Source organism: Pseudonaja textilis, chromosome 2 (assembly GCF_049901715.1).
Source record: "Pseudonaja textilis isolate UNSWEBS1 chromosome 2, rPseTex1.2, whole genome shotgun sequence".
Taxonomy (NCBI): domain Eukaryota; kingdom Metazoa; phylum Chordata; class Lepidosauria; order Squamata; family Elapidae; genus Pseudonaja; species Pseudonaja textilis.
Genome location: NC_141991.1, coordinates 116,266,548 through 116,292,719, shown reverse-complemented (window position 1 = coordinate 116,292,719; position 26,172 = coordinate 116,266,548). Strand labels below are relative to the sequence as shown.

Sequence of the window (26,172 nt, the reverse complement as noted above, 5' to 3'; positions counted from 1 at the left end):
TTTGTTTCCTTGTAATCCTCTGTCCCAAACATCTCTACAAATTTGCTTTGGAACTACATTTTATATATATTCCTCCATAGAACCTAATGCCAAAATGCCACAGCAGGTGGCAGCCTCCGGTTGACTTTGACTAATTTTTTTTAAAAAAAAACCTAATCAAAGTCATAGCAAATCTCTCCCAGAATGGGACACCATCAGGAGATCCTAGTTTTTATTCTGTTGCCATGAAAACTATGTGGACATGCCCCCCTCCGCTGTGGAATAAATTTCCATAATGAGGACCATCAATGGCACATAAAGGGAGAGGTGCTAAGCTGCTGTCCCCATTCTTAAGCTGTTCTTCCATTGAACTTACAGGACTCTGTTGCACTGATGCTTAGCCTGAACCCCATCTCTAACACCAGCCCCACCCCCAAGGTCATTCAATCTGCTTCCCGCCATTTACACCCCACCTACCCCTAAACCACTCCACCTTTGCTCCTGCCAATCCCCGTTTTGTAATTAGGGGCCGCTTGCTCCTCAAAACCACCAGTCACCGAAGGCATCATCAAAGACCCTGTTTTCCTTCAGGTCCAGCCAAAGCAACGTTTGACACTGCCAGGCAATTTCTGAGGGCCAAATAATAAAGCTGTTCTCAAGGAATGTCATCATGAACCTGTCATAGCAAGAAAGGAGCCAAATTCTTCCTTTGTTTCCAATCTGTACTCAAACAGCCCCCTCCCTCCTTCTCTCCCCCCTCCCACCCTTCTCTTCTAAAAAATAAAGGCAATAACAATAGATCCTTTCAGGCTCTGCCAAGCTGCTTCTCAACTCGTCTCAGATAAGCACTGGCAGGAAAGGTGACTGTCATCAATATTTTGGTGAATGTTAACTACCTGGGGACAGCTTTGTGAGGGAATAATCCCAAGTAGTTTCGAAGCATGTTTTAAAACACAGCATGCAGGAACTCCTCCATCAGACCCTTCTTGTCAAACAAGCATATAGGCAGCCCAGCTTCCTAATTACAAGAGCAAAGGTGATAGTCCTCCTTGTCAAGGTAGGTTTCCCCCATCCCGCGTTCTATTTCTATCCCTTTTTCGTTCTTTCATTCAGAGAGATCTTTCATCTTAAAAAAAAAGTCTTGAGAGTGGTAGGACATTTCCCCCCTTAATATGTTCCTCTAGGATAGTATGTTAAACATCTTGTTGGAAAAAATTGTGGGGATCTTGAACTGTTGTGTGTTGGAGCTCAATATGAAAGGTGCAATCCTTGAAATTCCAATTCAGCTTTCCGATCTACAAATTATATGGATGATTTTGGTCATTTGCAGCTATTCTGCAGTGCAGGAATAACAATCTGTTTGTCCCTGTACCATTTTGGTATTCAGCTTACTGGAATAATGTATATGTGAATTGTTTTCAACCCTTGATAAGGTTTTACATTTTTTTCTTTCTGAATCTATGGCCCCTCTTTTAAATTGTTATATTCTTTGGCATTATATAGCATCATATGCTACATTTGCATTTATAATTATCATATTTTAAGGGACTTGCAATTTTCATAACAGATATTTCTGATACAAGAATATTCCACTTCAGAGTCATGTCTAGGAAAGGTATCTGTGACACCTGACACAATAAAACCAGGCAGGAACCATGATCGTGCCAAAGTATTATTTATCTGAACTTGATTGTGCAAACTTCTTAGGTAAACCCATGTTTGATTATCCTAGGCTTTGGGATACCTCCCAAGCTGTAGGAATAAATGTGCATGTTTTTGCAAAAGTTGGATAGCAACAAGACCTCCTTTGATCGAAGCTGCAATGATATATTTGCTGCTTTTTTTCCCTGCCATTATTCAGAGATATTTGCTCCTTTTGTTTGAATAATATTCTCCTCCTCTTAAAAGATCAGATGGCATGAAGGACACAGCAGAACAAATATACATTGGTGAATGTGTATGCGTGTGCGCACTCATATATATCAGAGATATGTGCAGCTACAACTGTAAATGTTATGAAATTGGAAAAAAAATAGAACTGTAGCTCAAAGTTAGAGTAGGATAAATTGTGAATTAGAAGGCCATTATTAATTCTAGATTCAGATCACTACTCTCTCTACACCTTCTTCTAAAATACTGAGAGAGTGTGTGTCTTGAGATCAGTCTAGGTCAAGAGAAGGAATACTAGGGTGCTTCAGATGTTTTGAACTTTCCAACAGTAGCAGAAAATATGGTCAAGGGCTTGTGACAGTCACAACTCAAACTTTTAGAGTACACCAGGCTATCTGCCCGTGGCACTGCCAGGACTTACCCTCCACTATTAAACACTCATATTTTTATTTCTCACTTATGGGCATAGCTATGCATGCAAACACAAGGACCTTGGGTGTTATGTCCTGAGGACTCTAGGAGTTCTCACTCAGGTCCATTCACTCTGCGGGGGCGTTCTCCCCTTTACCCATTGGTTGGTTCTTCCCAGCAGCCAGCTATAAAAGCAGGCTGCGGGGTCCAACCCGTCGCTGATCGCTGCGAGCCAGTTCCCGGCTTGGCAAGCACGGTCAGCCCTTTATTGTTATAATAAAGTATTGTTGCACTCATGCTCTGGTTCAGCCTCTCTTTTCCCAAACTTAACACTGGGTTTATCATATATGCTCACCAACATCTACTGCTCTGAGGCACATGATCTATCCCAGGAGAGACAGAATTAGAATCCTTGCCATCTCACCACACAGGTGTACAGTGCACAACTGAGACTCAGTTTTTCACAAAATATTCTCTAATACAACTCTTTCCAATCTCATTTTATATTCTGCAACAGAGAGATAAGCTCAGTATTAAAACTAGTCTTATGCAACATCAACATGTTTCTAAACATCACCAGAGAGTTTTGTGTACCTTTCAGCCAAGAGCGGGGTGGTTGCTAGGACATGAGGAAAGGGCCAGAAAGTCTCTGTTGACATCCTCACTCGAACCCCAGGTGCCAAGTAAGGAATCTCAGCCAGTCTTTTCTTTTTCTTTTTAACCCTAGCCTACTCTACCACTTCGTTCCAACAATAAAATGGGGATGAGGGCAATAATCCCGTATGCCATTTGCAATTTAGGAGGAAGACTCCAAACAAACTAATCTGCAAATTAAAAGGCTCGATTCCAAGCAGTTTATCAAGCTACAAGCTAGCTTATTATTTTACCATGCTGAACTACAATAGTAGTCTCTATCAGTATCTTCAGATATTTCTTTTAATCTTTTTAAAAAAAAGATATTTCTTTTTTGATTAGGCATGTCCTAATTTTATTATGCTACTGCATGTTATATTTATTATGCTACTGCCTGACTTTTCCCTGGAGATTTTGATTAACTTCATCAGTCATCCAGAGAAAGGAAAGCATTTTTAACATGGACTATATGGGTACTATCATCTAGAATTAATGAATAACTAAGAAAAAAATGTCCCAATATAGGGAGTTATTGCATACAAACCAGTGGTATATAAATAGCAGTGGCATATAAGTTTGTATCTCTGCTTATACTCGTACATAGCTATATACTTGACACTGTACATATTATTATGGAGTAAAGCAAATCTGAGTTTTTAAAACAAATTCTCCATGTATAAACAAACTCTCCACCTTGAGCAAACTTCAAGCAATCTCTGAACTGATTTTTCTATTTTTAAAATAAATCATTATTCCAAATGAGTGTGTACCTGGCAGTTAGATTATCCAAATGATTCAATATTTGGGGCATATTTGGAAACAATTCAAACAAACTATTTTATAAGTTTGAGAAATGAATACTTTTTCTTTCTTTCTTTTTCTTTGTTTCTCTCTCTCTCTCTGTGTTTCTCTTTCTTTCTTTCCTTCTTTCTTTCTTTCTTTCTAATTTGAAGAACTAGAAGGGGAGGGAATGGGGGGGATGCTCTTTGGCCCATAGGAAATCAATGACCCAGAGACATCTGCAAACGATTAGGACACAGACTTCAGGTAGCTCATAAGAACACGTGCTGTCCATATTACACTCTGCAAGTATATTTCCACAACTTTACTTCTGCAAATAAACAGTCTGGCTTGTCCTGCATTAGCAAGAAACTACACAAACAGGTAGAGAGAATGGCTGTTCTATTCTCTCTTCCAGTTCTGATGGATTTCTCGCAAGCCATCGCTTGGCTATGTAATTTGAACAGTTCCCTGGCAGTAATTTAACACGAGCCTGGATTCTAAACAGAATATGGCTAGCTTTAACTTACTGTCATTTATTTATCTCTGCTATGAAACATCATATATAATTTTCACAGGATGTTAGCTTTGACGTACATGTCATAATTTAACCGCTGCTTGCAAAATATAAGAAAAATCAACACTGGGAGCAATAATAATAATAGTATATTGTAAAATATGGTTTACAACATTGCTAACATAATTTAATTTTGAAACTCCTCGTAATTGCTTGTGTTGAGAGATTGTAATAATTTCTTGTACAGAGACGAATCAGTGTACTTAAGACTTAAATCACTTATCTGCAATTTAAGTACCCTGAATTCCAGTAGATGTATATAAAATTTCTCCTTACCTATTCATGCATGAATATTGAAAATATTGCAGACAAATGATAGACCTCAATAGAATCCTGAAAATAAACAAAGTAATGCTAAATAAAAATTATACCATGAATGAACTAGTAAAAAAAAAAGGAAAAATCGGGGGAAATAAATTGTAGCTTCAGCTTTTCCAATATGCCCTTACTATGTGAGACATTAATAGCGTACGTTATAATCAGCCATATGGGGAAAGTGATTAAATGTTGTGAAAGTCAGGGATCTCCCCGTTCAAACCAATAAAACTTTTATGAACTTCATGTTGAAATCAACAAGCTCCTTGTAACAACCTTCCCCACCCCACTCCCCAGCAAGATTTAGACCTGATTAAGCTCTTTGGAATGGAAAGGGATCAAACAGTCTAATTTAGTACCTTTCAACTCAGCAACTGCAATGAAACGATCCACTCATGAACATGCAGAGGTATTCTTATTGATTGCATATAAATAAATTCTCCCTTTTGAATCAAACACACAAAATCCCTTAGAATTTTTTTCTTATTGTGAAAACTAAGAAAAAATGCACTGGAATCAATAGGGCTTTAGGAAAAGGAAATTATCCTGTTTGCTCTAAAGCCCAATGCTGAGGATTCCCCCAAAACATAAGTTACTTGGATAATTTTGTATCTAAAGATCCTTGCTGGTGGCTAAGGAAGTTTCTGCCCAGATAGACTCTGTGCGCACATGTGAACATGCTCACTGGACCTCCAACACACATAAAACCAAGCAGAGCTTTATCAGATCGTTCCCAACACAAATGGCAATAGGAAATATAATCCAGTTTCAACTGAATGCTTTGATAATCCATTGATTATCACTGAATCTAAGTGAAAGAAAAATAAAAATGTTCAACGTGAGTTTGATTATCCCCCCCCTGAATGTTACACCATCATCTTTGTTTAATAAAGGGAATCTGCTGTCTTCGTTGCCAGGCCATTTTGAATGTGATGAATTTGCACATTCTTATCGGAATAATTTTAATATGCCTGAATGGAAAGTAAAATGGATTAGAAAAGCCAATATTTTCCAGATGCTTTGGTGTTCAACTGCTGTTAGACTAAGCCAATATTTTCAGTGGAAAGATAATGAAGGCTATAGTTCAAAGCACCTGCCTGCTTCTGCTCACAAACCTATATTTTACATTTTGTTTCCAAAAAGTCCATGGTGACAGAAAAGAGGGAGAGAGAGAGGGAGGGAGGGAGGGAGGGAGGAAGGAAGGAAGGAAGGAAGGAAGGAAGGAAGGAAGGAAGGAAGGAAGCTTGGTTGACTTAGGCAAGTGATTCTATGCATGTATTTTTTAAATAGAAAGAAAAGTTCCAATATGATGAATATTAAGAAAAATATTGTACTTCTCCCTTTCCATAAAGTGCTTAAGAATCACTGCTCATTCAGGGCAGAAAGCATGGTCAAGAAGTTTGCTTGGCTTCATTGTTTACACCTTAGAACACTGGCCAAAATGCCCAGAGCAGGAATTGTGAAAAGTAATGAGATTAACAAAGATGAGGAAATATTTAAGCAAACACTTTAAGTATGTTTTAAAGAGGGTAAAATTAAAGTGTATGTGTAGAGTGGGGGATTGTCAGAATTTTGCACAACTATATACAGTACTTGATTATTATTTTTTTAAATTCATTGAGACACTACTGTTTGGCAATCTAAAGTTTCATTGAAGAATTTTAACTGAATCCTTATGTCAGCTTGAAGACAACTTTTCATTCTAAAGAAAATAAATTGTAGCAAAGCGGATTGGAATGAATTATGGAATTTATTAGTTGGGAGGCATATTTAAAGTCAGAATCCAGTACTCTTGTTCAGTGCAGAAATCCATTAAAGTGCCTCTGAGAAGTGGCCACCCAGTCATCATTATAAAACCCTCAGCAGTGGGAAGTTGACGGCTCCACTATTTAACAACTTAGAAAAGTCCTTCAACCTTAAACAACCTTCTTTTAATTTGGCTACTGGTCCATACCCTGCTTTCAGTAGAGAATACCACTTCTTGCCCATCACAGTGTTTCACATGGGCCTCTACAGAGAAAATGATCAAATGTGCATCCTATCCTAATGCAAGATCCTTTTGTATATAAGCCATGATGGTACACACGGGCATGTAAGATGCAAAACACAACACACATTTCATTATGTTGCCAGAATCTGTTTCCTGGGACAATTACATATTTGTAAATCACTATCAACCCCGCCCCCCCCATCCCACTAAGTCTTTTATTTTTATACAAGCCAAACACCTTTCACAATTCTTCAAAGGTAATGACTTCCAGATCTTCTATTATCCTTGTAGCTCTCCTTTGAATTCACTCCAGCTTCTCCATATCCATTGACATAGCACTACAAATATGATCTAGCCAGCAGCAGTGAATAATGGAATGATTGCCTCTGGTGAACCAAATGCAATGATTTGGTTAATGCAGGCCAGGAGTGCTGTTGCATCACAGGGTTTGCTCATGCTCTGCTGGCGGTACACTGGTACTCCTAGATTTTCATTTGCATTGCCAAAAACCAAACTTTCCCACTCCTTAATTACATTTTTGATGTTTCCTACCAAAAGGCTTGTCACAAATGAAAAACATCCTGTTGGACACTGTTTTTGGCCTGTTAAGACTACCATAAGACAGCCAAGGTTGTTTTTAATTATGATGCTGTTCTTTAAATCATTAACTAATCCTAGATTAATGGCTTAAGCAGATTTGATAAACATGCCTTCCATTTCATCCTCCAATTCATGTATAAAGAAGTTGAATAGCAGTGAGTCAAGGATGGAGGCCTTGAGGATTTCACGAAATATTTCATTCCAAAATGATACAGAACTATTTACAAGCATCCTTTGGATCTGTCCTAGTAGTGTTTAGCTATATTTCTCCTTCTTGTCCCACAAGGATCTCATGAGATTGATACACTACAGGTAGTCCTTGACTTACAACCATTCATTTAGTGACTGTTTGAAATTACAACAGCGCTGAAAAAAGTGACCTATGACTGGTTTTTCACACTTACGACCATCAGAGCATCCCCATGGTCACATGATCAAAATTCAAGAGTTGGCATGTAGCATGTATTTATGTTGGTTGCACTGTCCCCAGTTATGTGATCATTATTTGCAACCATCCTAGCCAACTTGCAACAAGCAGAGTCAATGGAAGAAACCAGGTTCGCTTAACAACCACATGATTCACTTAACAGCTGCAGTGATTCGCTTAACAGCCATTGTAAAACAGGTTTTAAAATGGGGCACCTCTCACTTAACACCTGCCTTGCTTAATAACAGAAATTTTGGGATCAATTGAAGTTGTAAATCGAGGACCAGTTGTACATCTAGATCAATACCCTGGTTGACTGTTCTAGTTACCTTGTCATTTAATTTAAAAAAAGAAAGGAAAGGGAAAGTTCATCTCATATACCATACTTGTTCTTCAGAAATACATATTAGTTCCCAGGAATGGTAGTTTCCCAATATTATTAGGCTTTATAATGTAACTACTACATATAAAAAAAAGTATCCAAACTCCTTGAATTTCCAAAGTTTTTTTTAAAAAAAATAGTTATTATATCTAGAGTGATAGACCAATTGTAAAACATCTTATAATCTCTCTATGAAAAAATGTTCCTTCAAACTTATTTTATTAATACGCCCTACCTAAACTTCTCTTCTTAAATTGCTTTTCTCTCCAGATTAACCTCATTTAAAATTTTAGCCTTCCTAATTTCCATTTGTGTTCATCTGGTTAGTAAGCTCTCTGAACTTGGTGGTTTGTTTGCAAATGTATTATTACCCAACTAGGTAACTTCATCAGTTTCTTCTGACCGTATTGTCTTGAAGTCCTCCATGAAGTTGTTGCTTTTCCCCAAGATGTCTAACACCTTTTGTCTATCGACAAGTACTTCTCTGTCAGGATGAAATCCAGAATTACTGACTTTTTATTTCTTCCTCCATTTCTGCAAAATGAACTGGTTAGCAAGAGAGATCAGATTTTTTTGTGCCTTCCATGCTTGGCTGAGTTAGTTTCCCTCAGATTTTAAGTTGGAAGTCTCCCATTATTGCTATAGCCTGCCCTTTTAAGAATTTGGCAGTTGGTTTTAAAAAGCATTTATTATCCTCATGTTCTGCCTGGATAAGTGTCTGTAGTTCTCACATTAATATATCTTTTGTTTCATACCCATTTTAATCTTACCTAAATACACACACACATGCAAAAGGCACCAGGTGTTTGTGTATGTGTGTGTGTTTCTCACCTCCTCCCTTTTTCCTGGATCTATTTCTTTTGAATAGGTTGTATCCTTCAAGTTCTACTTTCTAATTCTGACCCTCATCCCATCATCTTATGTGATAATTACCATTACTGTATGATAAATATCACATTTGGCTTTGTTTGTTTTTTCATATTAGGACTTTCAGTACTTCAGCCCCACCCCATTTGTTCTCTGGCCATTTGTTTACAAACACTGGAGACTATATCAATATTATTATTTTCACTATCATGTTTTGAGGATTTCTGATACCATTTCCTGTTTCATAATTCCTTATCACATGCGATCATATTCTATGACCCAGCACTTTTTTTTTTTCAGGTTTAGTTTAAATCCCTCCAAGTCAGGTTTGCATGGCTCTTGCCAAAATATTTTTCCCCTTTCCTTATGAGCTTCCCAGGAATCCCTTCTATTACACTTTCAGGCCTCTTCCAAGGATCCTATTATTCTTGCTGACACCTTTTTACCTGTTGATACTGTTCTCCTATTTTCTCAGTTTCTATATAACTTTATGTGCCCTGTTCTTCTCAGAAGGCTTATTTTTTCCTGGGCTTTCATGGAATCTCTCTATGCAATAACTGTGGGCTCTTCCATCTTTCTAACTGAGACCTAAAGAAGAAAGACTGGTCTCTGGTCCTTTCATCTTCTCCTCCAGTAAGGAATCAAGCCTGTGTTGCAACAGGTACATTTGGTTTAGGACAGGGGTGTCAAACTCAAGGCCTGGATCCGGCCTGCGGGGTGCTTAGATCTGGCCTGCAGGGCTGTCCTGGAAACAGTGAAGGATTGGCCTGTGGTGCCTCTGCCAGTGAAAATGGAGCTCTGTTTGCAGGAGGCCATCACAGTCAAAAATGGAGCTCGGGAGCCCATCTTCGCTGGAAGAGGCACTGTGGGCCAGTCCTTGAGGGTGGCCCCCTGGACCAGATCTAAGCATCCCATGGGCCAGATCCATCCCCCAGGCCTTGAGTTTGACACCCCTGTGCTAAACATGCTACCACTGGTGCCCCCTATATGCATGATGTCAAATTAGCTGTGCACACCCTGGCCAGGCCCCCCATCACCCCGCCTAATGTCAAACAACCCTGATGTGACCCTCAATGAAATCGAGGTTGACCCTGGTGATTTAGGATATTCTTCTGGGAAGAAAACAATCATACCTAGCAACTAGCAAGTTCCTGCTGTTTTTGCCTTAATATCCAGGCTTTTGATTTGTTCTTTCCTTCATTAAATTCCATCACAATATTCCCAGTTTGCTCTGCTCATCAAGAAGTTCTCAAGGCCACTGGCTGAAACTACTGTAGCTAAAAACAATCAATAGTAAACTCACGGTACTGATAGGTACAATATAAGCCTTTGATTCAAAAAACATAGTTCCAAATCCAGCAAAGGTGCTCATAAAAATGAGTGATTTCCTTTCAGTTCAGTTTTAGTACTATATATATATCTTCTATTAAAGAAACAATTCATTGTTTTATGTTAGGTCATAGTGTGGAATAAATTATCTGTATTAAACATCTTTACAAATTTCAAATATCTGACAAATAGATTATTTATAAGCAGGAAAGAAGCAGAAAATAGGATAAACTGATAGATACATTTTACTAAACCTTCATAAGTTAGTTATTCAGTTTCACAATGTATATTGCCACCACATGTAAAAACAAGAAACTCTGGAGAAAGCACATTGGTTTATCTCGATGTCTGATAATTTTGCTGTTCTAGATATCCTTTAAACCATTCAGATAACGTACAGCTCCTATATACTCTGACAAAAAGGCAATAGAACTATTCAAAAATCTTCAATAGGAAAGTTTTGTGATAGAATCGGTGTGATGTTATAACTCTGAGTTTACACATCAGTCTTACGAGAGTTCTGATTTGCTTACAAACAGTTGATTAAAAATCCCTCACTAGCTCTTTATTTACCATTCTACTGACTATGTCTGTTTCATGCTGAGATCCCTCCTCACAGAAAAAAAACTTAAGTGTACCTACTCACAAGTAAATTCCTAAGAAGTCAAGGGAAATTTCTCCCAGATAAGAAAATACAGAATTATTTCATAAATTTTCAAAAAAAAAACCTATTTAAATAGAATGCATTACTCCATTTACTATTAAATGGTGAAGTTGTTTCTTTTGAATTATAACTATGTTGTAAAAAATTTTCAATATTTCAAAATCTATTTTTGCAGAAGTGCAAATCAAATTGGTGGCCATGTGAAATTTATATAATACATATGCAACGATGTCCTCTTATTAAATTTGATCCTTAATTTTAAAAGAGAAGGTTTTTAAAAATATGTTTATTTAATATAATTGAATATAACTAAACAAAGAATAGAATAATTTGGGGAATTGATATTATGCATAGAAAGCAAACTTCTCAATATGGCTGGGAATTTTGGAGGTTAGCAAACTGGGAGATGGAAATACAAAGTAGTGTTTATAATGAATGAATCAAGGATTGTGACTCTTTTCTCTAAACATATAAAATCAAGAGACATAACACTTGCTGTTTTATTTGTATATCATTTTACACCCATAGAAGTGCAACTGCAACCTTATTTATATCTCTTAAAAATAAATACAGACAAAGGTAGTGAGAGGATCAGGCTTTTGGAAGCACAATTTTAATGGGGTTAGAAATTGTTGGAAATTGTAATTATACTACAATGCAAATTAAGTATCTTTCAGTGTAGCAGTAGGAAAATGTTTAGCTTGCGATTCATCATCCCAGTGAAATTATTGTAAGGCAAAAGTCTTCCTTAATCTTTCTTTTAACTAAATCATATCTTAAATTGCCAAAATGGCTAAGAAAATGTATCAAAGAAATAATTTCCAGAAGTTATTTTTTATAGGGGTTAATTGATGCATACTAGAATTTCTTGTAGAATAATTTACTTCTATAAAATCTTTCTCTCCATAATCCTAAATTATTCCACTTCGCTAATTTTCTTATGTTCAGAATCTGCCTCCTTGGGCAGCTTCTGTGTGTACCTAAACATAGTATTTATTGCATAGACAGGCACACATGTGTATATGTATACGTACATACGTGTATATATATATATATATGTATGTACATGTACATGTATATGCACATGTATGAATCAGGTAATGATAAATCACTACTCCTTTCTGCACCAAAATGCAAAATAAACAAAACAAAAATCTCTTTTGCTATATTGGCAAACTTGTGGTAATGGATATTATGACTTACAGGGCCTTGCAGGACAAAAAGCCACATTGAATGACTTAGGGTTAGATTTAGACTAATGTCCCTTTGAATGTATACTAATCAGCGTACATTAAAATGGACTTTCATTGCATACAGCTCTCAAAGGGTCACCACCTCCAATGTACGCTCCATAAACATGAAAAAATAAATACACAAAATTATGCACATACCCACATATGTTATATAAAACAGAGAAACAGCACAGTCCAGTTCGGATGTTCAGATGTGGAACAGACACTCTGCATAGTGGAACTTGAAAGTTTAAAGCAGAAGTGGATAACGGAGTGCAAATTTAGGGATTTGAGACATTTCCTATTAGCTCCTCATCACTAGGCCATTAATCAAAACCAGGTAGAAACTCCAAGTTAAGCTCCAAGTAAAGTTAAATGGAACAACAACAACAACAACAACAACAACAACAACAACAACAACAACAACAACAACGGAGGGCAGATGAGTCAATGGCTCACCCTACTCTACCAATGGGCTTATTATACAGATGGCAGTCAAAGAAATTATTGCCCTTGATTCAGGATTTGAACACTAAATGGCTATTAAAGCCAGGCCTGGTCAAAGACAATCATTTTAAAAAGTGGGAGAAAGGGAAATACCAAGAGTAGGAGATGACAGTGAACATAAGGCATTGTAATGTTTTTTTAATATCAATTTTAAAATAATTCCTACAATTAAATGACTTCCTAATAACTATTAAATGTTAAACTATGGGTAGTCAAAAACTCTTGGCAGCAGCCTACTACTGCCCATCTTCCAGTTGATTTCAGGTGTCTCTTTGATCACCCTTTGATTTCTCCCACAATTAACCTATAACTTTGTGCAGCAAGTCACCAGAGGTAAAACTTGACTTGAGGGTATCTTTACCTTTTTGATTAGCTAGAGCTGAACTTAAGGAAGGAACTTTACCTGGAGCTCAGCCCAAGAAAGGATGAGCAGGATCTCATAAAAAGAAACCATTCCATGATAGGTCGTTTCTACAAGTCTAGCAAAACCAGCCAACCAAGTTTTCTTCACTATAGTAAAGCACAAAGAGCACTTGCTCACTCACTGTCTATCTCTCCGATGGCTGAGAAGATGTAAGGCTGAGCTTCTTGACATTGCCTACCAAAGCCAGTCGATTCTGTTTGTAGGGGTGTCAACTGCGAAAGGCATAAAAGTGATTCCTCAGTTTTAAGAACATTAGCTTTTGTCCCTTTTTCAGAGAGCCTAGAATAAATATTTGCCCTTCTTTTTATTAAGAAACAGGGGAACGAGATAGATTAGGCTGTACAATATATTCCTCCTTGCAGCCTTCTGAAATTGGAACAATTAAAAGTATCTAATAGAAATACTATCCCCTTCCTGGATACATTTAAAAACTTTCCTCTGTGCACAAGTAAATCAGAGCCTTTGGATTTTCATCCAACGTATAGTATTTCCAGGGATCTTCCCTGGGGTAGGCGGGTGGAATAAATAAAACATTATAAAAGGAACTGACATGGGTAAAAGGCCTTTGATAAAAGCAATTGAACTGATTAAAAGTGAACTTTTCCGATAACAAAACAGAAACAATTATTCCTATCGTACGTTTTATTTAAAAGTGGATTTGCATGGTTCGGAAACAAACACCGGAGGGAATGAAAGGGGGGGTGGTATTTTATCCCAACCTGGGGTGTTTTGGGTAGTGGGGTTGGTGGTAAAATTCATTGGTTAGGCGAAATGTGCATAAAGCAAAATCCAGGAACCTCTCCCCAATTGTGTGCCTGCTTGTGTTTCGCAACGGCTTCCAGAGTGCGTCTCTAAAATAGATGCCTTTGATGTCTCGAGAGCAGTGGCTACTACAGTCATTAGAAAAATCGAGTTTCCTTCCGCGGCGGCTCAGAGAGACCCCAGCTCCCCACCGGCATCGCCCCACCAAAAACTTTCCTCGCGTCTCTCTCCACGGTTGTGTTCCCTCACCCACCCACCCACCTCCTCCTCCACCACCCCTTCCCCAGCGCCGGCCGGCCGGCTGTCTGGCTCTTTTTTTTTTTTTTTTTTTTGCTTCAAACCTTCTCGCCGCTTCGTCACCGCAGGTTTGAGGGTGACATCACGCTTTGCAAACAGCAGCAGCTCGGGGGGCCCCGAAGGCTCAGCGCGCCCAAGGGAAAGAACGGGACGTGTTACCAAAAAAAGTTTTTGGGAAGCGCGGGGGAGGGAAGGTGGCGACGGGGGAGGAGGGGGGGAGAGGAGGACGCTTGATTTGCAAACCCTGCAAGTAACTCCAGAAAGGAGTTGGTAACCTAGCCCGGGGATGCCAACTTATAGCGCTTTGCAAGGACCCTCATGAGGGTGTCGGGTTTGCCTCTAGCGACAGCAAACCCGCTTGGACCTTGGTTCGCCTGGTCTCCACCCTAACCATTCATCCCGACCCCTGACCCCCCCGACCCCCTGTAGCGGGGCAGAGAAGCGCTCCGAAAACTTTAGGGTAGCAATGCGGGCGAGGATAAAGCCGCCCCCCCTCCCTCCCTCCCTCCCTCCCCCGCGCCGCGTTTTTGAAAACGCAACTTGTCAGAAAACTCTTGATACTTTCCTTTTATTTCCAAACTGGCTCCAAAAACATAGGGATAAAAGAGGGAGGCTCAAAAGAGAACAGCCGTTACGATCAATCTCCGCACCCATCGGGAAATCCAAATATAAAGCATTGATAATGACACGGTCGACACGACCTCTCTCTCTCGAATTGGTATAGGGTATGATTCCAATACCTATTATTATTATTATTATTATTATTATTATTATTATTATTATTATTATTATTATTATTATTGCTCAATCTTATTAAAATGAAGTTTATGGGTGGGTAGAAATCCATAGGCAGGGATGGAGATGTGATCAGGATAATATTGCTTTGGGGCAATTGATATTTTAGAACGAAGCCTTAGTTGCTTGCTCCTCATAACGTCATTCAACGAAACAATTTGTTTTTGTTTATTCCTGCCTATTCGGTATAAACGCGCAAAACTACTTAGTTTTCCCATCTCTTAATTTCCGACAAAGACTGGTGTTTTTTTCCTCCTTTCTTTTCCGGAGGATGGGGGAAAGAAGAAATAAATGTTTTTAGTTTGACAAAAATGAAGCTTTTTGCCACGCCGAAGAAGCCCTGAACTTACTTACTTCCAGCCTCACAACCATTTTCTGCGTTAAAGAAGTGTTTGTGCCACAAACTCATAACAAAAGAAGAGAGTTAGCTTCTCTTAGTTGTTGATGGCATTTAGGACTAAGATTTAAACCGAATGCAACAATTAACTGCTGGCAAATATGGTGCCAGATTGATCGTTTGTTTCCCTCTGAACTAGGGAGTGAAATGTACTGTTAAATGTTGCAAAAAAAATGTACAAAGCGATAGATTCATTTCATGGGTGTTTTTTTTTTCCTCGTGAAAGCTTCTCCCTTTCCTCTGCTACCCCCTCATTGATGGGTTAACTCCCCCACCCGTTAATTATTGTTAAATATATTGGGGGCGGGAAACACGACTATATTGGCGTGATATTAAAGAAACAGATCTCACGATTTATATTCTGTTCCTCAAACCTTTTAAAACATTTTTTTTCCATCTAGAATATCCAATCGGATATTAGGATCATTCAGTCCGTTGTGAGATTAAAACAAACAAACAAACCACTGATTCTCCTAAATACAAGTCGCCTTTAGGAACGGTCTAGCAACACAAAAGCTACGGGGTGGAGGGAAGAGGACAAACCGAGTTCCGACGCAGACAGCTGGGAGTTGGAGCTGAGCGCGGATTCACCAGAAAGGCCTCGGAGTCAATGCAGATCGCCTTTGCAAGGAGCAGCCCCTTTCTACTGGGATTCTTTCTTTCTTTCTATTTTAACTCAGAGTTTACGGAAACTCGCCCCAGTATGGACATTGAGCGAACAGCGGAGCGCAGATTAAAAAAAAAACGGACAGGACGAAATCAAACCTCAAAACAGGGCACGCTTTCATGTTTCCCTGTAATGATGTTAATGGTGATCACATTACAATGGGAATTTTGATACTTTAATCATACAATCGTGTGAAACGGTTTTTTTAAATGCACCTAAAAAACCAACCTCTGCACTCTGTCAAAGGAATTAGATAAACCAGAGCAATCTCAGTTTAGCCTGCCGTGTCTCGAAACGGAGCATCTCTCTTAAGAAACGTCCCGCTAAAACGTTCGGGGGTTGGTTCAAGCTTGAGGAAGTTAAGATGTGCAAATTGCGGCAGACAGTTGCTTTACCCGTTTTCACTCGGGACAGCAAGGCAGCTGACTTCCATCGCCCCTCTTTTCTCGGGATTACGGGAAACGGCTGCGCATTGAAGTGGGGAGAATGTGAATAAGCATCTTTTGGCAACCAGGAGGGATTGGATTTTAAAAATGGCTTTCCTTCAAAATAATTCGGAGGGGAGAGACGCATATCTATTTGGTGCCTCGCCATCTAATTTGGCAAGTGAGACCCACTGAGGTCAGCCAAACATTTTCCACCTTAGTATTGGGCTGCGTTTCCTCAGAATCATTTCCCCAGTTTTTTTCACTGAGATTTACTCCGAGGTAACCATGGCCATCTCCACCGGGGACCCCTCGTGTCTCCTATGCTTCCTACTGATGCGGGATTGTGCATCAATGTTGCACATACCTACGTTGCAGCCTTAAAGGCAAGGCGGATGCGTGGTAAATGGATGACAGCGCAAAAGAAGTCGCTGTTGCACATCTGAAAAAATTCTGGGTGGTGGGCGCGGAGTAGTAGTCAGAGCGAGGGGGAAGTTCTGCTCTCTGCATCAGCGCCACCGCCACCTTTATAAACCTCTTTGAAAGCAAGAATTGCCCCGTTATTCTAAAGCCCTTTGATAAGTTTATCACTTGCATTGACTTTAATGAGATTTCATTAATTTCATCCTTGATTCACAAACCGGGCAAATGACATTAGAGGCTGACTGATGAAGTCGCCCGAGACTTAATCCGTGTTTTAGTGTGCGTGGTGGGGAGGGGGCGTGTTCTGCATGCATACGAGCGTGCGAGTGTGCGCGCGTTTTAACAACCTTCAAGAAACATCTCTAACTTAAAGCACCAAGGCGGTTATTTTCTGAGCCTATGGCGCCCCCTCTGGATGGAAGTGGGAGTTACACTTTATCTGCCGCAAAGGTGATTTGTTTATATAGAAATAACTGTTAAATTCCAAGTAAAAAAAAAAAACCGAAGCTGAAAGGAGAGTGGAAAAAGCGCAAGTCAAGCCAAGCCAAAGGGAAGGCGCCTGTCCTCCCAGGCAAAGCAACATGACAGCTAATGATTTAAAGAATTGACAATGCGAGAAGCGCCCATCGTCGACGGGCTCCCTAAGAAATCTTGTGTTTGCAGAGGATGCCCGGGTTGTCTTTCCAGCCTCGATGAAAGGGCGATTTTATACCAAGAGGCCAATTCGCAACCAAGTGCGCCCGGTTTCTTTTTGGGCCATCTTGACTGGGAGGCCAGATTGCTTGGTTTTACTCTTCCGCCTCACTTTCCCGGGCGCTGCACTGACAACTTAATCGTCTGGTCAGTGACATACTTTTCCTCCTCTGTCTCAATTAACTTTAGAAGAAAAAATATTCCGGGGATTAGCCCTTAATTTTAAAAGCTCACAAAGTCAGGCACTCTGAAATCAGCGACGACTGTCGTGGCCTTTAAAACTAATTTAGTAAAATTGTTCGCCTCTCTGAGGGAAGGAGGTCAGTACGAGAGAGATATACTTTGGTCTGAAGTTTTTCAATATGTTCAATAAGAAAACTCTAATCTTTAATGGAAAGGGCTTAGCTTAAAGGAGAAAAATCTGCGTCTCTGATTATGATATATATTCCCCTCTGCAAACATAGTCTGTTCCCATTTCCTAAAAGTAGGCAGTCCGAGCTCTGCGCGGTTTAACTCAGTCCTGCTGGATCCAAAGGAAGGTTAATTCCCAAGTTAAATCGGAAGTCTAACCTAGATATACCTGCTATTTATTTATTTATTTATTTACTTTACAAATGCTTAGTCAACACAATCTGAAAGGCAACTCTAATCATATATGCTTCTATAAGGGAATCTTTTTGATAACATCGTTTAGGGGAGGGTTGAGCTGTCATTTAAACACTTTGAAAAAATAAAAAATACAGAAAAAGAGGCCATTAGCCTCACTTGCACAAAGAGTGATAGGAGGCTTTAAGTACTAACCGCGTGTTTCGAAAGGAAATTCTAAATGGCTAGAAAAACGCCGCCTTACTTAAGAAGTATCGAGGTCGTTTTTCTTCCTCTTCAGCCCCCCCCCCTCCCCCGCCTCTCCACCACAGTCCCTCCTGTCCCGCGAACGGGCAGCTTAGCGCGTTGTGCCCGTCTTCTCCTTGAAACTTTTCAGCACGAGCGAAGCATTAGGATGAGCAAAATCAAAACAAAACCCTCCCATAGGAGAATGAGTCACAAAAACACTGGCTTTGGGGGGAGGAAGAGGAGGAGGAGGAAGAGGAGGAGGGGGGGAGAGACAGAAAGAACCAAGTTCTTTCTCCGAGCAAACGGGAGGCTGGTTTTCCTGCGCCGTTTTCGCAGAAGCGCTACTTCTGCCGGCGAGATGTCAAGCCCTTCCTTTCCCCCTGCAAGCAACCCCGAAGATCTGCTTCGATCGATAGAAAAGCGGGTGGAGAGGCGGGGGGGGGGGAAGCAAGGAGAAATTTACTGGGGGTGGGTGGGTATCACAACTACCGCAACAGTTGGGAAGTACAAAGAGCCAACTGCAGCGGGCGACCAACTTTCTCTCTCTCTCTCTCTCTCTCTCTTCCACCTCTTATCCCCCACACCACCACCACCTCCCTTCGCCTCGGCGCCCCCTCCCTCTCCAGAGGGAGGAAAAAACTTTTTTAACCAATCAACGCCGTGCCAGCCCTTCCCAGCCTGGGCTGCCATTGGCGTTTCTACGGCGAAATAGAGCAGAGGCGAGGTATTTATTAAAGAGAGTCGCAAGTGAGCGTTAGGGAGAGCCGGGGTTGAGACTCGCCAGACGATTCGGGGAGCCTTCCGACTTTTCGCGCGCCCCACTATCACTACCACCACCACCTCCTCCTCCTTCCCACCCACCCACCCCCGCCCCTCCAGCCGAGGAATTCGTCTCCCTTCTTTCGATAGGGGTGGGGGAATTTTTCTTTCTCTCTCTCTCTCCACACCTCGTTCAACTTTCGCTCTCACCGACTCCGCTTCCAAGCGTCCGCGGACGGAGCGGGAGCCAGTCCACATGCGCGTTTCTTAAGAGAGAGCGGGTTTTCCCTCGAGCGGCGACTTCGCGTCAGTCGAGTTTTCCAGCAACGCCGAGCCGCGGCTTTTTCATTTGTATTATTTTTTATTTTTATTTTCTGGGGGGTGGGGTGGGGGGCGCGAGCGAGGAGAGCGAGACGCTTCGCCTGTGGGGCGCGCGCGGGCTTTTCCTCTCTTCTTGCCCGGCTGTCTTAAAAGAGAAGCCGCTCTTGCCGATTGCTTAGCCCGCTCGCTCCCTCCCTCCCTCCCTCCCTCTCTTCCTTCCTTCCTCGTTCTCCTCCCCCACCCCCTTTCTCCCCTCTGCCTCGATTTTTATTGTGTTTTATTCTTTCCGCCCGCCCGCCCGCCCGCTCTTCTTTTGGCTTCGCCCTTTTCTCGCATGAATCTCCTCGACCCTTTCGTGAAGATGACCGAAGAGCAGGAAAAGTGTCTCTCCGGCGCTCCCAGCCCGACCATGTCGGAGGATTCCGCGGGGTCTCCCTGCCCTTCGGGCTCCGGCTCGGACACCGAGAACACGAGACCCCAAGAGAACACCTTCCCCAAGAGCGACCAGGACCTGAAGAAGGAGAGCGACGAGGACAAGTTCCCGGTGTGCATCCGAGAAGCCGTCAGCCAGGTCCTCAAGGGCTACGACTGGACCCTGGTGCCCATGCCCGTCCGGGTGAACGGATCCAGTAAGAACAAGCCCCACGTCAAGCGCCCCATGAACGCCTTTATGGTGTGGGCTCAAGCGGCGCGGAGGAAGCTGGCCGACCAGTATCCGCACCTGCACAACGCCGAGCTGAGCAAGACGCTGGGGAAGCTCTGGAGGTAAAGGGGGCGAGGGGAGGGAAGGAAAGCCGCGCTGGGGCGACGAGGAAGCGGCTCGGGGCTGCTCCCGGGAAAGGGCGCGAAGGCTGGCAGGCTCGGCCGGCCGAGTGCCGGAGGGGCGGGGATAGCGAGGGAGAATTGGGGGGCGGGAGGGGAAGAAGAGCGCTAGGGCGGCTGGCTTGGGTGGTCGGACGGCTCGCTCGGCACCCCTTTGGGGCGGGGGAGGGGCGCACGGCTTGGGATCCACCTCGCAGGAACAGCAGCCCAAATCGTGCGGGGCTTGAGCGCTGGAGGCCGACCTTCTGGTCCGATGGCGGGAGACTGGAACTGGGCAGGAAGGCCTGGGTGCACAGATGGGAGACCAAAGTTGGCCTTTGCAAGTGGGGGGTCGGGGGAGTCGCTTCCGAAAAGCGGATCTTTGTCCATCCACCCTCCTCCTCCAGTCTAGTTTCAGTTTAAGAACGGAGGGGGCGGGGAGCAAAAGAAACCACTAGTTAGAATAAAAACCACTGAGGGAAAAGATGGGAATGCTTTACAGGCGAACGTTGTGGAATCCTCATTAGAAAGACAAGAAGATCGGGGCTTCGTGAAAGCTTGCCTTTTTATACCCCTGAAAACATATAAAAATATTCCTTAAAATATAGGAAGAAATACTCTGGAAAGCATGTTGTATGTGCCCAGCAAGGCTTCTCTGTTTAGATATTTGGCCTACCTGCTGGGGGTGGGGGGTGGGGAAATACCCGACAAAGTTAATAACTTGAGCCCTGCTCTGGAGAAAAACAGGAGTAGCACATCTTGGGTGTAATGATGATTGGCACAAATTGGCAAGTGCCAACCAATAAGAAGTTGGCTCAGAAGGATGACTAGCAAGAGGCACTTGGGGTGGGGAGGCAGAAGAGAAGAGAAAGTGAGTCACCTGGCTGAGGCATGAGCTTAATGACTTGCAAAAAGGGGGAAAAAAAAAAGGCTAAGGGAGCCACTTTTGTGGATGCAGAAACGTTTGGGGTGAGTTAATTCCCCAAACGCCTAGATACCACGGCTCCTGGTATCTGAGCCGTGGCTGAAGCTGCTTATGTGCATGTGTCCATAGTGCTTGAGTGGGATGAGAAAAAGGGACTGGTTGCTATCTTGGGTCCTCTTTCTTGGAAGGAAGAGAATAAGGTCCCAGAGTAATTGAAAGAATTGCTGAGGAAAAAAAAATGAAAGGAGTGGTTTGAGTCTCCCACCCACCCACCCCCTTTCTTTTTTTCTTTCTTTCTTGCAAGAGTCTCTGGGGAAGTTTGCAGTGCGTTTCTACCCAGAGAGGAATGCAGGAATAGCAGAATGCTGAAATCTGCCTTTCCTGGTGCCTGTCATTTCATGGTGGATTTTATACACTTTATGTTTTGTCCTCTGTATTATCAGAAGTTCATTCTACCCAAGTTTGGGGCCTCTGACAGCTACCAGCAGCGATGCTTAATGGTGCAGCGGCAGAATGTAGAGTACATTTATAGCAAATCAAAGGTTGCTCTGAGTAGTAAAATCAAGAAGCTTAAACTCTGTGTAGAACTTAATCATGGCTTTGTTTAATTGCTCAGGTTATTGAATGAGAGTGAGAAGCGCCCATTCGTGGAGGAGGCTGAACGCTTGAGAGTGCAACATAAAAAAGACCATCCAGACTATAAGTACCAGCCACGAAGGAGAAAGTCAGTAAAGAACGGACAGGCTGAGCAAGAGGAAGGATCGGAGCAGACCCACATCTCTCCGAATGCTATCTTCAAGGCCCTGCAGGCAGATTCGCCCCAGTCTTCATCCAGCATGAGTGAAGTACATTCACCTGGAGAGCATTCTGGTGAGTGTGCCATCTTCCCTTCCATGTGGAAGATGAGGAAGAACATCCCATGTAGACAGGACTTCTAAAGGAGCATCAGTAAGGCAGTCCAGTTAGCAGACTGCTAACCTAAAAGAGCTAGATAGCTATTGGCAAAAAGCAATAGCTTTTGTGTACCTACAAGGCAGGTCTTCAAATAAAATTTCCCATCATATCCATGGGAATTAGATGGTCATAGGTGATCCTTCAATGGGGAATTAGATAGTCATAGGTGATCCTTCAATGGTTCAATCACCTTCAGTCCGATCTAAGTATAGTATATAAAATCATACACTGTAATGTCCTACCTGTCAATGAATACTTCAGCTTCAACCATAACAACACAAGAGCAAACAATAGATACAAACTCAAGGTTAATCGCACCAAACTTGATTGCAGGAAATACGACTTCAGCAACAGAGTGGACAGTGTCTGGAATACTCTACCTGACTCTGTTTTTTTCCCCAAACCCCAAAAACTTTAACCTTAGACTGTCACCCCTTTCCTAAGAGGTCTGTAGGGGGCATGCATAAGCGCACCAACGTGCCTACCATCCCTGTCCTATTGTTTTATACATACATACATACATACATACATACATACATCTTATATGTATCCATGTATTCATAACAATATTTTTACTTATACCGATTATCTTGTAAGCAATTGACAAATAAATAAATAAATGTCACCTTCATTGCTTTGCTAAGCTATTCCACCAGTAGTACTAAGTCTTAGTTTTCATCTCAGTGTATTACCACCCCTTGTAAACTATAAACATCTGTTATGGTATAAAGCAGCCAGTTTTCAACTACATGCAACAATCTGCACTGGTACTTCATTCTTATTGGCAAGTTCTCCATCGCCTCCTTGGCATCCAGCCAGAGTTAATCTTTAGCTAAGTTATCACTGCCACGCAACACCTTCTGCTCATTAAAAGTGGCCACTGGTGGGAGCTTTATGGCCCTCTGGCTGTGCCTGTTATCAGAAGGGAAAGAGACCCAGGTGTGGCTTGCTTGCCCTGTGACTTCAAAGGCATCAAAGAGAACCTGCCCCCTTTGGTAACAACTACTATCTACTTTGTATTCCTTACAGGGCAATCTCAAGGGCCACCTACTCCTCCTACCACTCCTAAAACAGATGTCCAGCCTGGCAAGCAGGACCTGAAGCGTGAAGGTCGCCCCCTGCAAGAAGGAGCAAGACAGCCACCTCATATTGACTTCCGAGATGTGGACATTGGGGAACTCAGCAGTGATGTCATCTCTAACATTGAGACTTTTGATGTTAATGAGTTTGACCAGTATCTCCCACCCAATGGCCACCCAGGAGTTCCGGTCACCCATGGCCAGCCTGGCCAGGTCACCTACACAGGCAGCTACGGGATCAGTAGCACCACAGCTACCCCAGCAGGCACTGGGCACGTCTGGATGTCCAAGCAGCAGCAGCAGCCACCACCTTCTCAGCAGCCACCTTCCCAAGCTCAGCCACAACCACCACCGCCGCCGCAGCACACACTCACTACCCTGAGTAGTGAACCAGGCCAGCCTCAGCAGAGGACACACATTAAGACCGAGCAGCTCAGTCCCAGCCATTACACTGACCAACAGCAGCATTCACCTCAGCAGATCAGCTACAGTTCCTTCAATCTCCAGCACTATGGCTCCTCCTACCCGACCATCACTCGCTCCCAGTATGACTACACAGACCATCAGAGCTCCAATACTTACTACAGCCATGCTGCCAGCCAGAGTTCCAGCCTTTATTCTACATTCACTTACATGAACCCCACCCAGAGGCCCATGTACACCCCAATTGCAGACACTACGGGGGTACCTTCCATTCCTCAAACCCATAGCCCACAGCACTGGGAACAGCCAGTCTATACACAGCTCACCAGACCATAAAGTTCTGAAGGATGGTGTCAATTCCCCAGACTTACAAATATATTTTTAAGCTAAAAGTGAATGGAAGAGAGGAAAAAAAATATCCCAGAATGCATTGTGCACTACAGCACCCCTTCAAAACTGACCAGATTATTCTCAGTCAAGGAACATTCCATGGTGGACTTCCTTTGATTTGAAGGCAGTTTTTTATTTTTTTTTCGAACAGCCAGCTTAGCTTGCATAGGTATGAACTTGTTAATTATTTTTTTAACAATAACTAAGAACAAAAAAATGAAAAAATATACACTCAAAAGTATTCCTCTGTGAGGAATACTCTCTATTTTAAATATTTTCTAGTATGTATTGTGTATGATTTGTTACCGATATGATGGAATTTATACGTACTTGTTTTTAGAGAAACTTTTAAAAACTGATTTTTCCTTTTTGGGGGGTGGGGGGTACAGTTGAACCACACTTAGCAAAAGAATATGCCTTAGCTTTTTCCCCTGCTGTCCGAGGTATTTTTCTATAGTTAACAGTCACTTTTAGAGACTAAAATGTGTGCATTAAAAATCAAGGAAAAGGAAATTTTGAGGAAAGGAAAGAAGTGCCCATTAACATGATTGTGGGAATTTGGAAATAGACTTTTATTTTTCTAGCATGGAAATAAAATACGGGGAGAAAAAAAGATTAACAAAAAAGCAAGGATACCTTGAGCCTTAAAATAACACTATCAGACGCCTTAAAGAAAAATCCTGTGAAATCTTCCAAAAGACTTGCACAATTATCTTCCGTCCTACCAAGGGAAAATATGGAACTCCCAAGAAGAGAGCTCAGTTTTACATGAAGATTTTTAATTAATATTTTATTTGCAACTACAAGCACCAGGTTATAAAACCAGAACCAGCATTCTCTGCCTTGATCCTTTTTCTTCAGCTTCCAACACCAGACCAACATTTGTAAGACAAATTGCGGTCACTCAAAAAACCAAGAGTCTTCCTTGTAAATTGCATGAAAAGCTAAAATGCTTTATTCCATGAAGACAGCTTACAAAAGAAGATGGGAATGACACAGGGACACCAGCTTTAGCAAGGTTCATGGATGACAGTAGTAGGTGGTTTTTCTTCTTTTAAAATTATATATATTTATTTTGTGAAAAAGATGTTTTTAATCAAGAGGGTTTTTTTTTCAATTTCCCCCTTCCACATTAGAAATCTTTGTAATGTAAACAGAAATACCAGCATCTTACTCAGAGGGTATATGGTGCCTAATTGTTAAATTATGGTCTAAATCAATAACCCTTTATTTATCTCTCAGTCTTTGTTTTTGTATTTTATTATTCCTTCGGAATGTGTCTTAGGTTTGTACAAATACCTGCTTCTGTTTGTCTTTCTATCTTTTCTATGCTTTGGTAAGAATAAACTGGAAAGCTTTTTTGTTGTTTTTCTCATTGTACAAACAAACCATGGCTAAGTAATGTATCACTGAGTTATTTTTGACTGAATACTTTTGGACTTATGATTTGGATCCGGACTAAATTAATGGAACAGTATGGAGAGTACAGAAGGTAAGAGTGGGCTTGAATCACTCTTTCGTTCGTGAAAAATCTCCCAGGTTAAAGCCAATTAGCAAACCTTCCTTTGCATGCGGAAGTCTGACTTGCAGGGGTTTCATTTTCAACCAATTCCCCAAATTGCTATCCAAAGTGGTCCAATCCACTGTATCGCCTTAAGGTTCCACCTCTTTTCTCTGGGTAGGCCTATTATTCTGCCCAAGTGAAGCAAAGCAACAGTGAATGTAAACCAACAAAGCAGGGAGTGGCACATTTCCATTAGGGCTTTATCTGTCTCTTGAAGGTGCCATAGAAATGGATGCTGCTGGAACCTCCAGACAATGGATGCTTCTCAATGTGCCTAACCAGCTTTTCACTTCATTTGGGAGGAAAATTAGAGAAAGCAACACTGGTGAACTTGTCGCCAAACAGTTAAAATATTGCTTTTGGAAAAAGTTAGCCAACTTCTTTTTATTTTAAAATGTTATATTTGCTAATTATTTTGTAGGGAATTCAGTAGAAGAAAAGCTTAAAGCACTCTTATCATATGGTATCTTTTCTACTTCTATATTAAAAAAAGCAGATCTGTTGAAAGTATTTCTGTAATTTAATGTCCTTTCAAAAAGATTAGTTTTAGATAAAAGAACACTTTTTTCAGTCATTTTGTTTGCAAACCCTTTGGGTCTCTGTAAAACTTACCTTTTTGTATATTATTGTTTGCAATAAATATACATTGTATGAAA

General features: G+C 41.5%; 2 protein-coding genes across 3 annotated transcripts in view; one reads left to right on the top strand and one right to left on the bottom strand.

Annotated features, from left to right (window-relative positions):
- LOC113436991 (uncharacterized) overlaps positions 1–14,240 on the bottom strand; it is a 266,907-nt gene extending 252,667 nt beyond the window's left edge. Inside the window, exon 1 of the transcript XR_015741862.1 lies at positions 14,111–14,240. The gene's annotated coding sequence lies outside the window, so the exon portion shown is untranslated. The remainder of the gene's footprint in view (positions 1–14,110) is intronic.
- Positions 787–26,172, top strand: SOX9 (SRY-box transcription factor 9). 2 transcript variants are annotated; one of them, XM_026701717.2, is made up of 4 exons: positions 787–1,036; positions 19,742–20,145; positions 21,723–21,976; positions 23,090–26,172. In XM_026701717.2, the coding sequence occupies exons 1-4, from the start codon at positions 938–940 to the stop codon at positions 23,896–23,898; spliced, it is 1,566 nt and encodes a 521-aa protein (XP_026557502.1). In that variant the 5' UTR covers positions 787–937; the 3' UTR covers positions 23,899–26,172. The 2 variants fall into 2 exon arrangements, with proteins under 2 accessions (XP_026557502.1, XP_026557503.1); XM_026701718.2 differs by lacking the exon at positions 787–1,036 and having other exon boundaries at positions 19,057–20,145.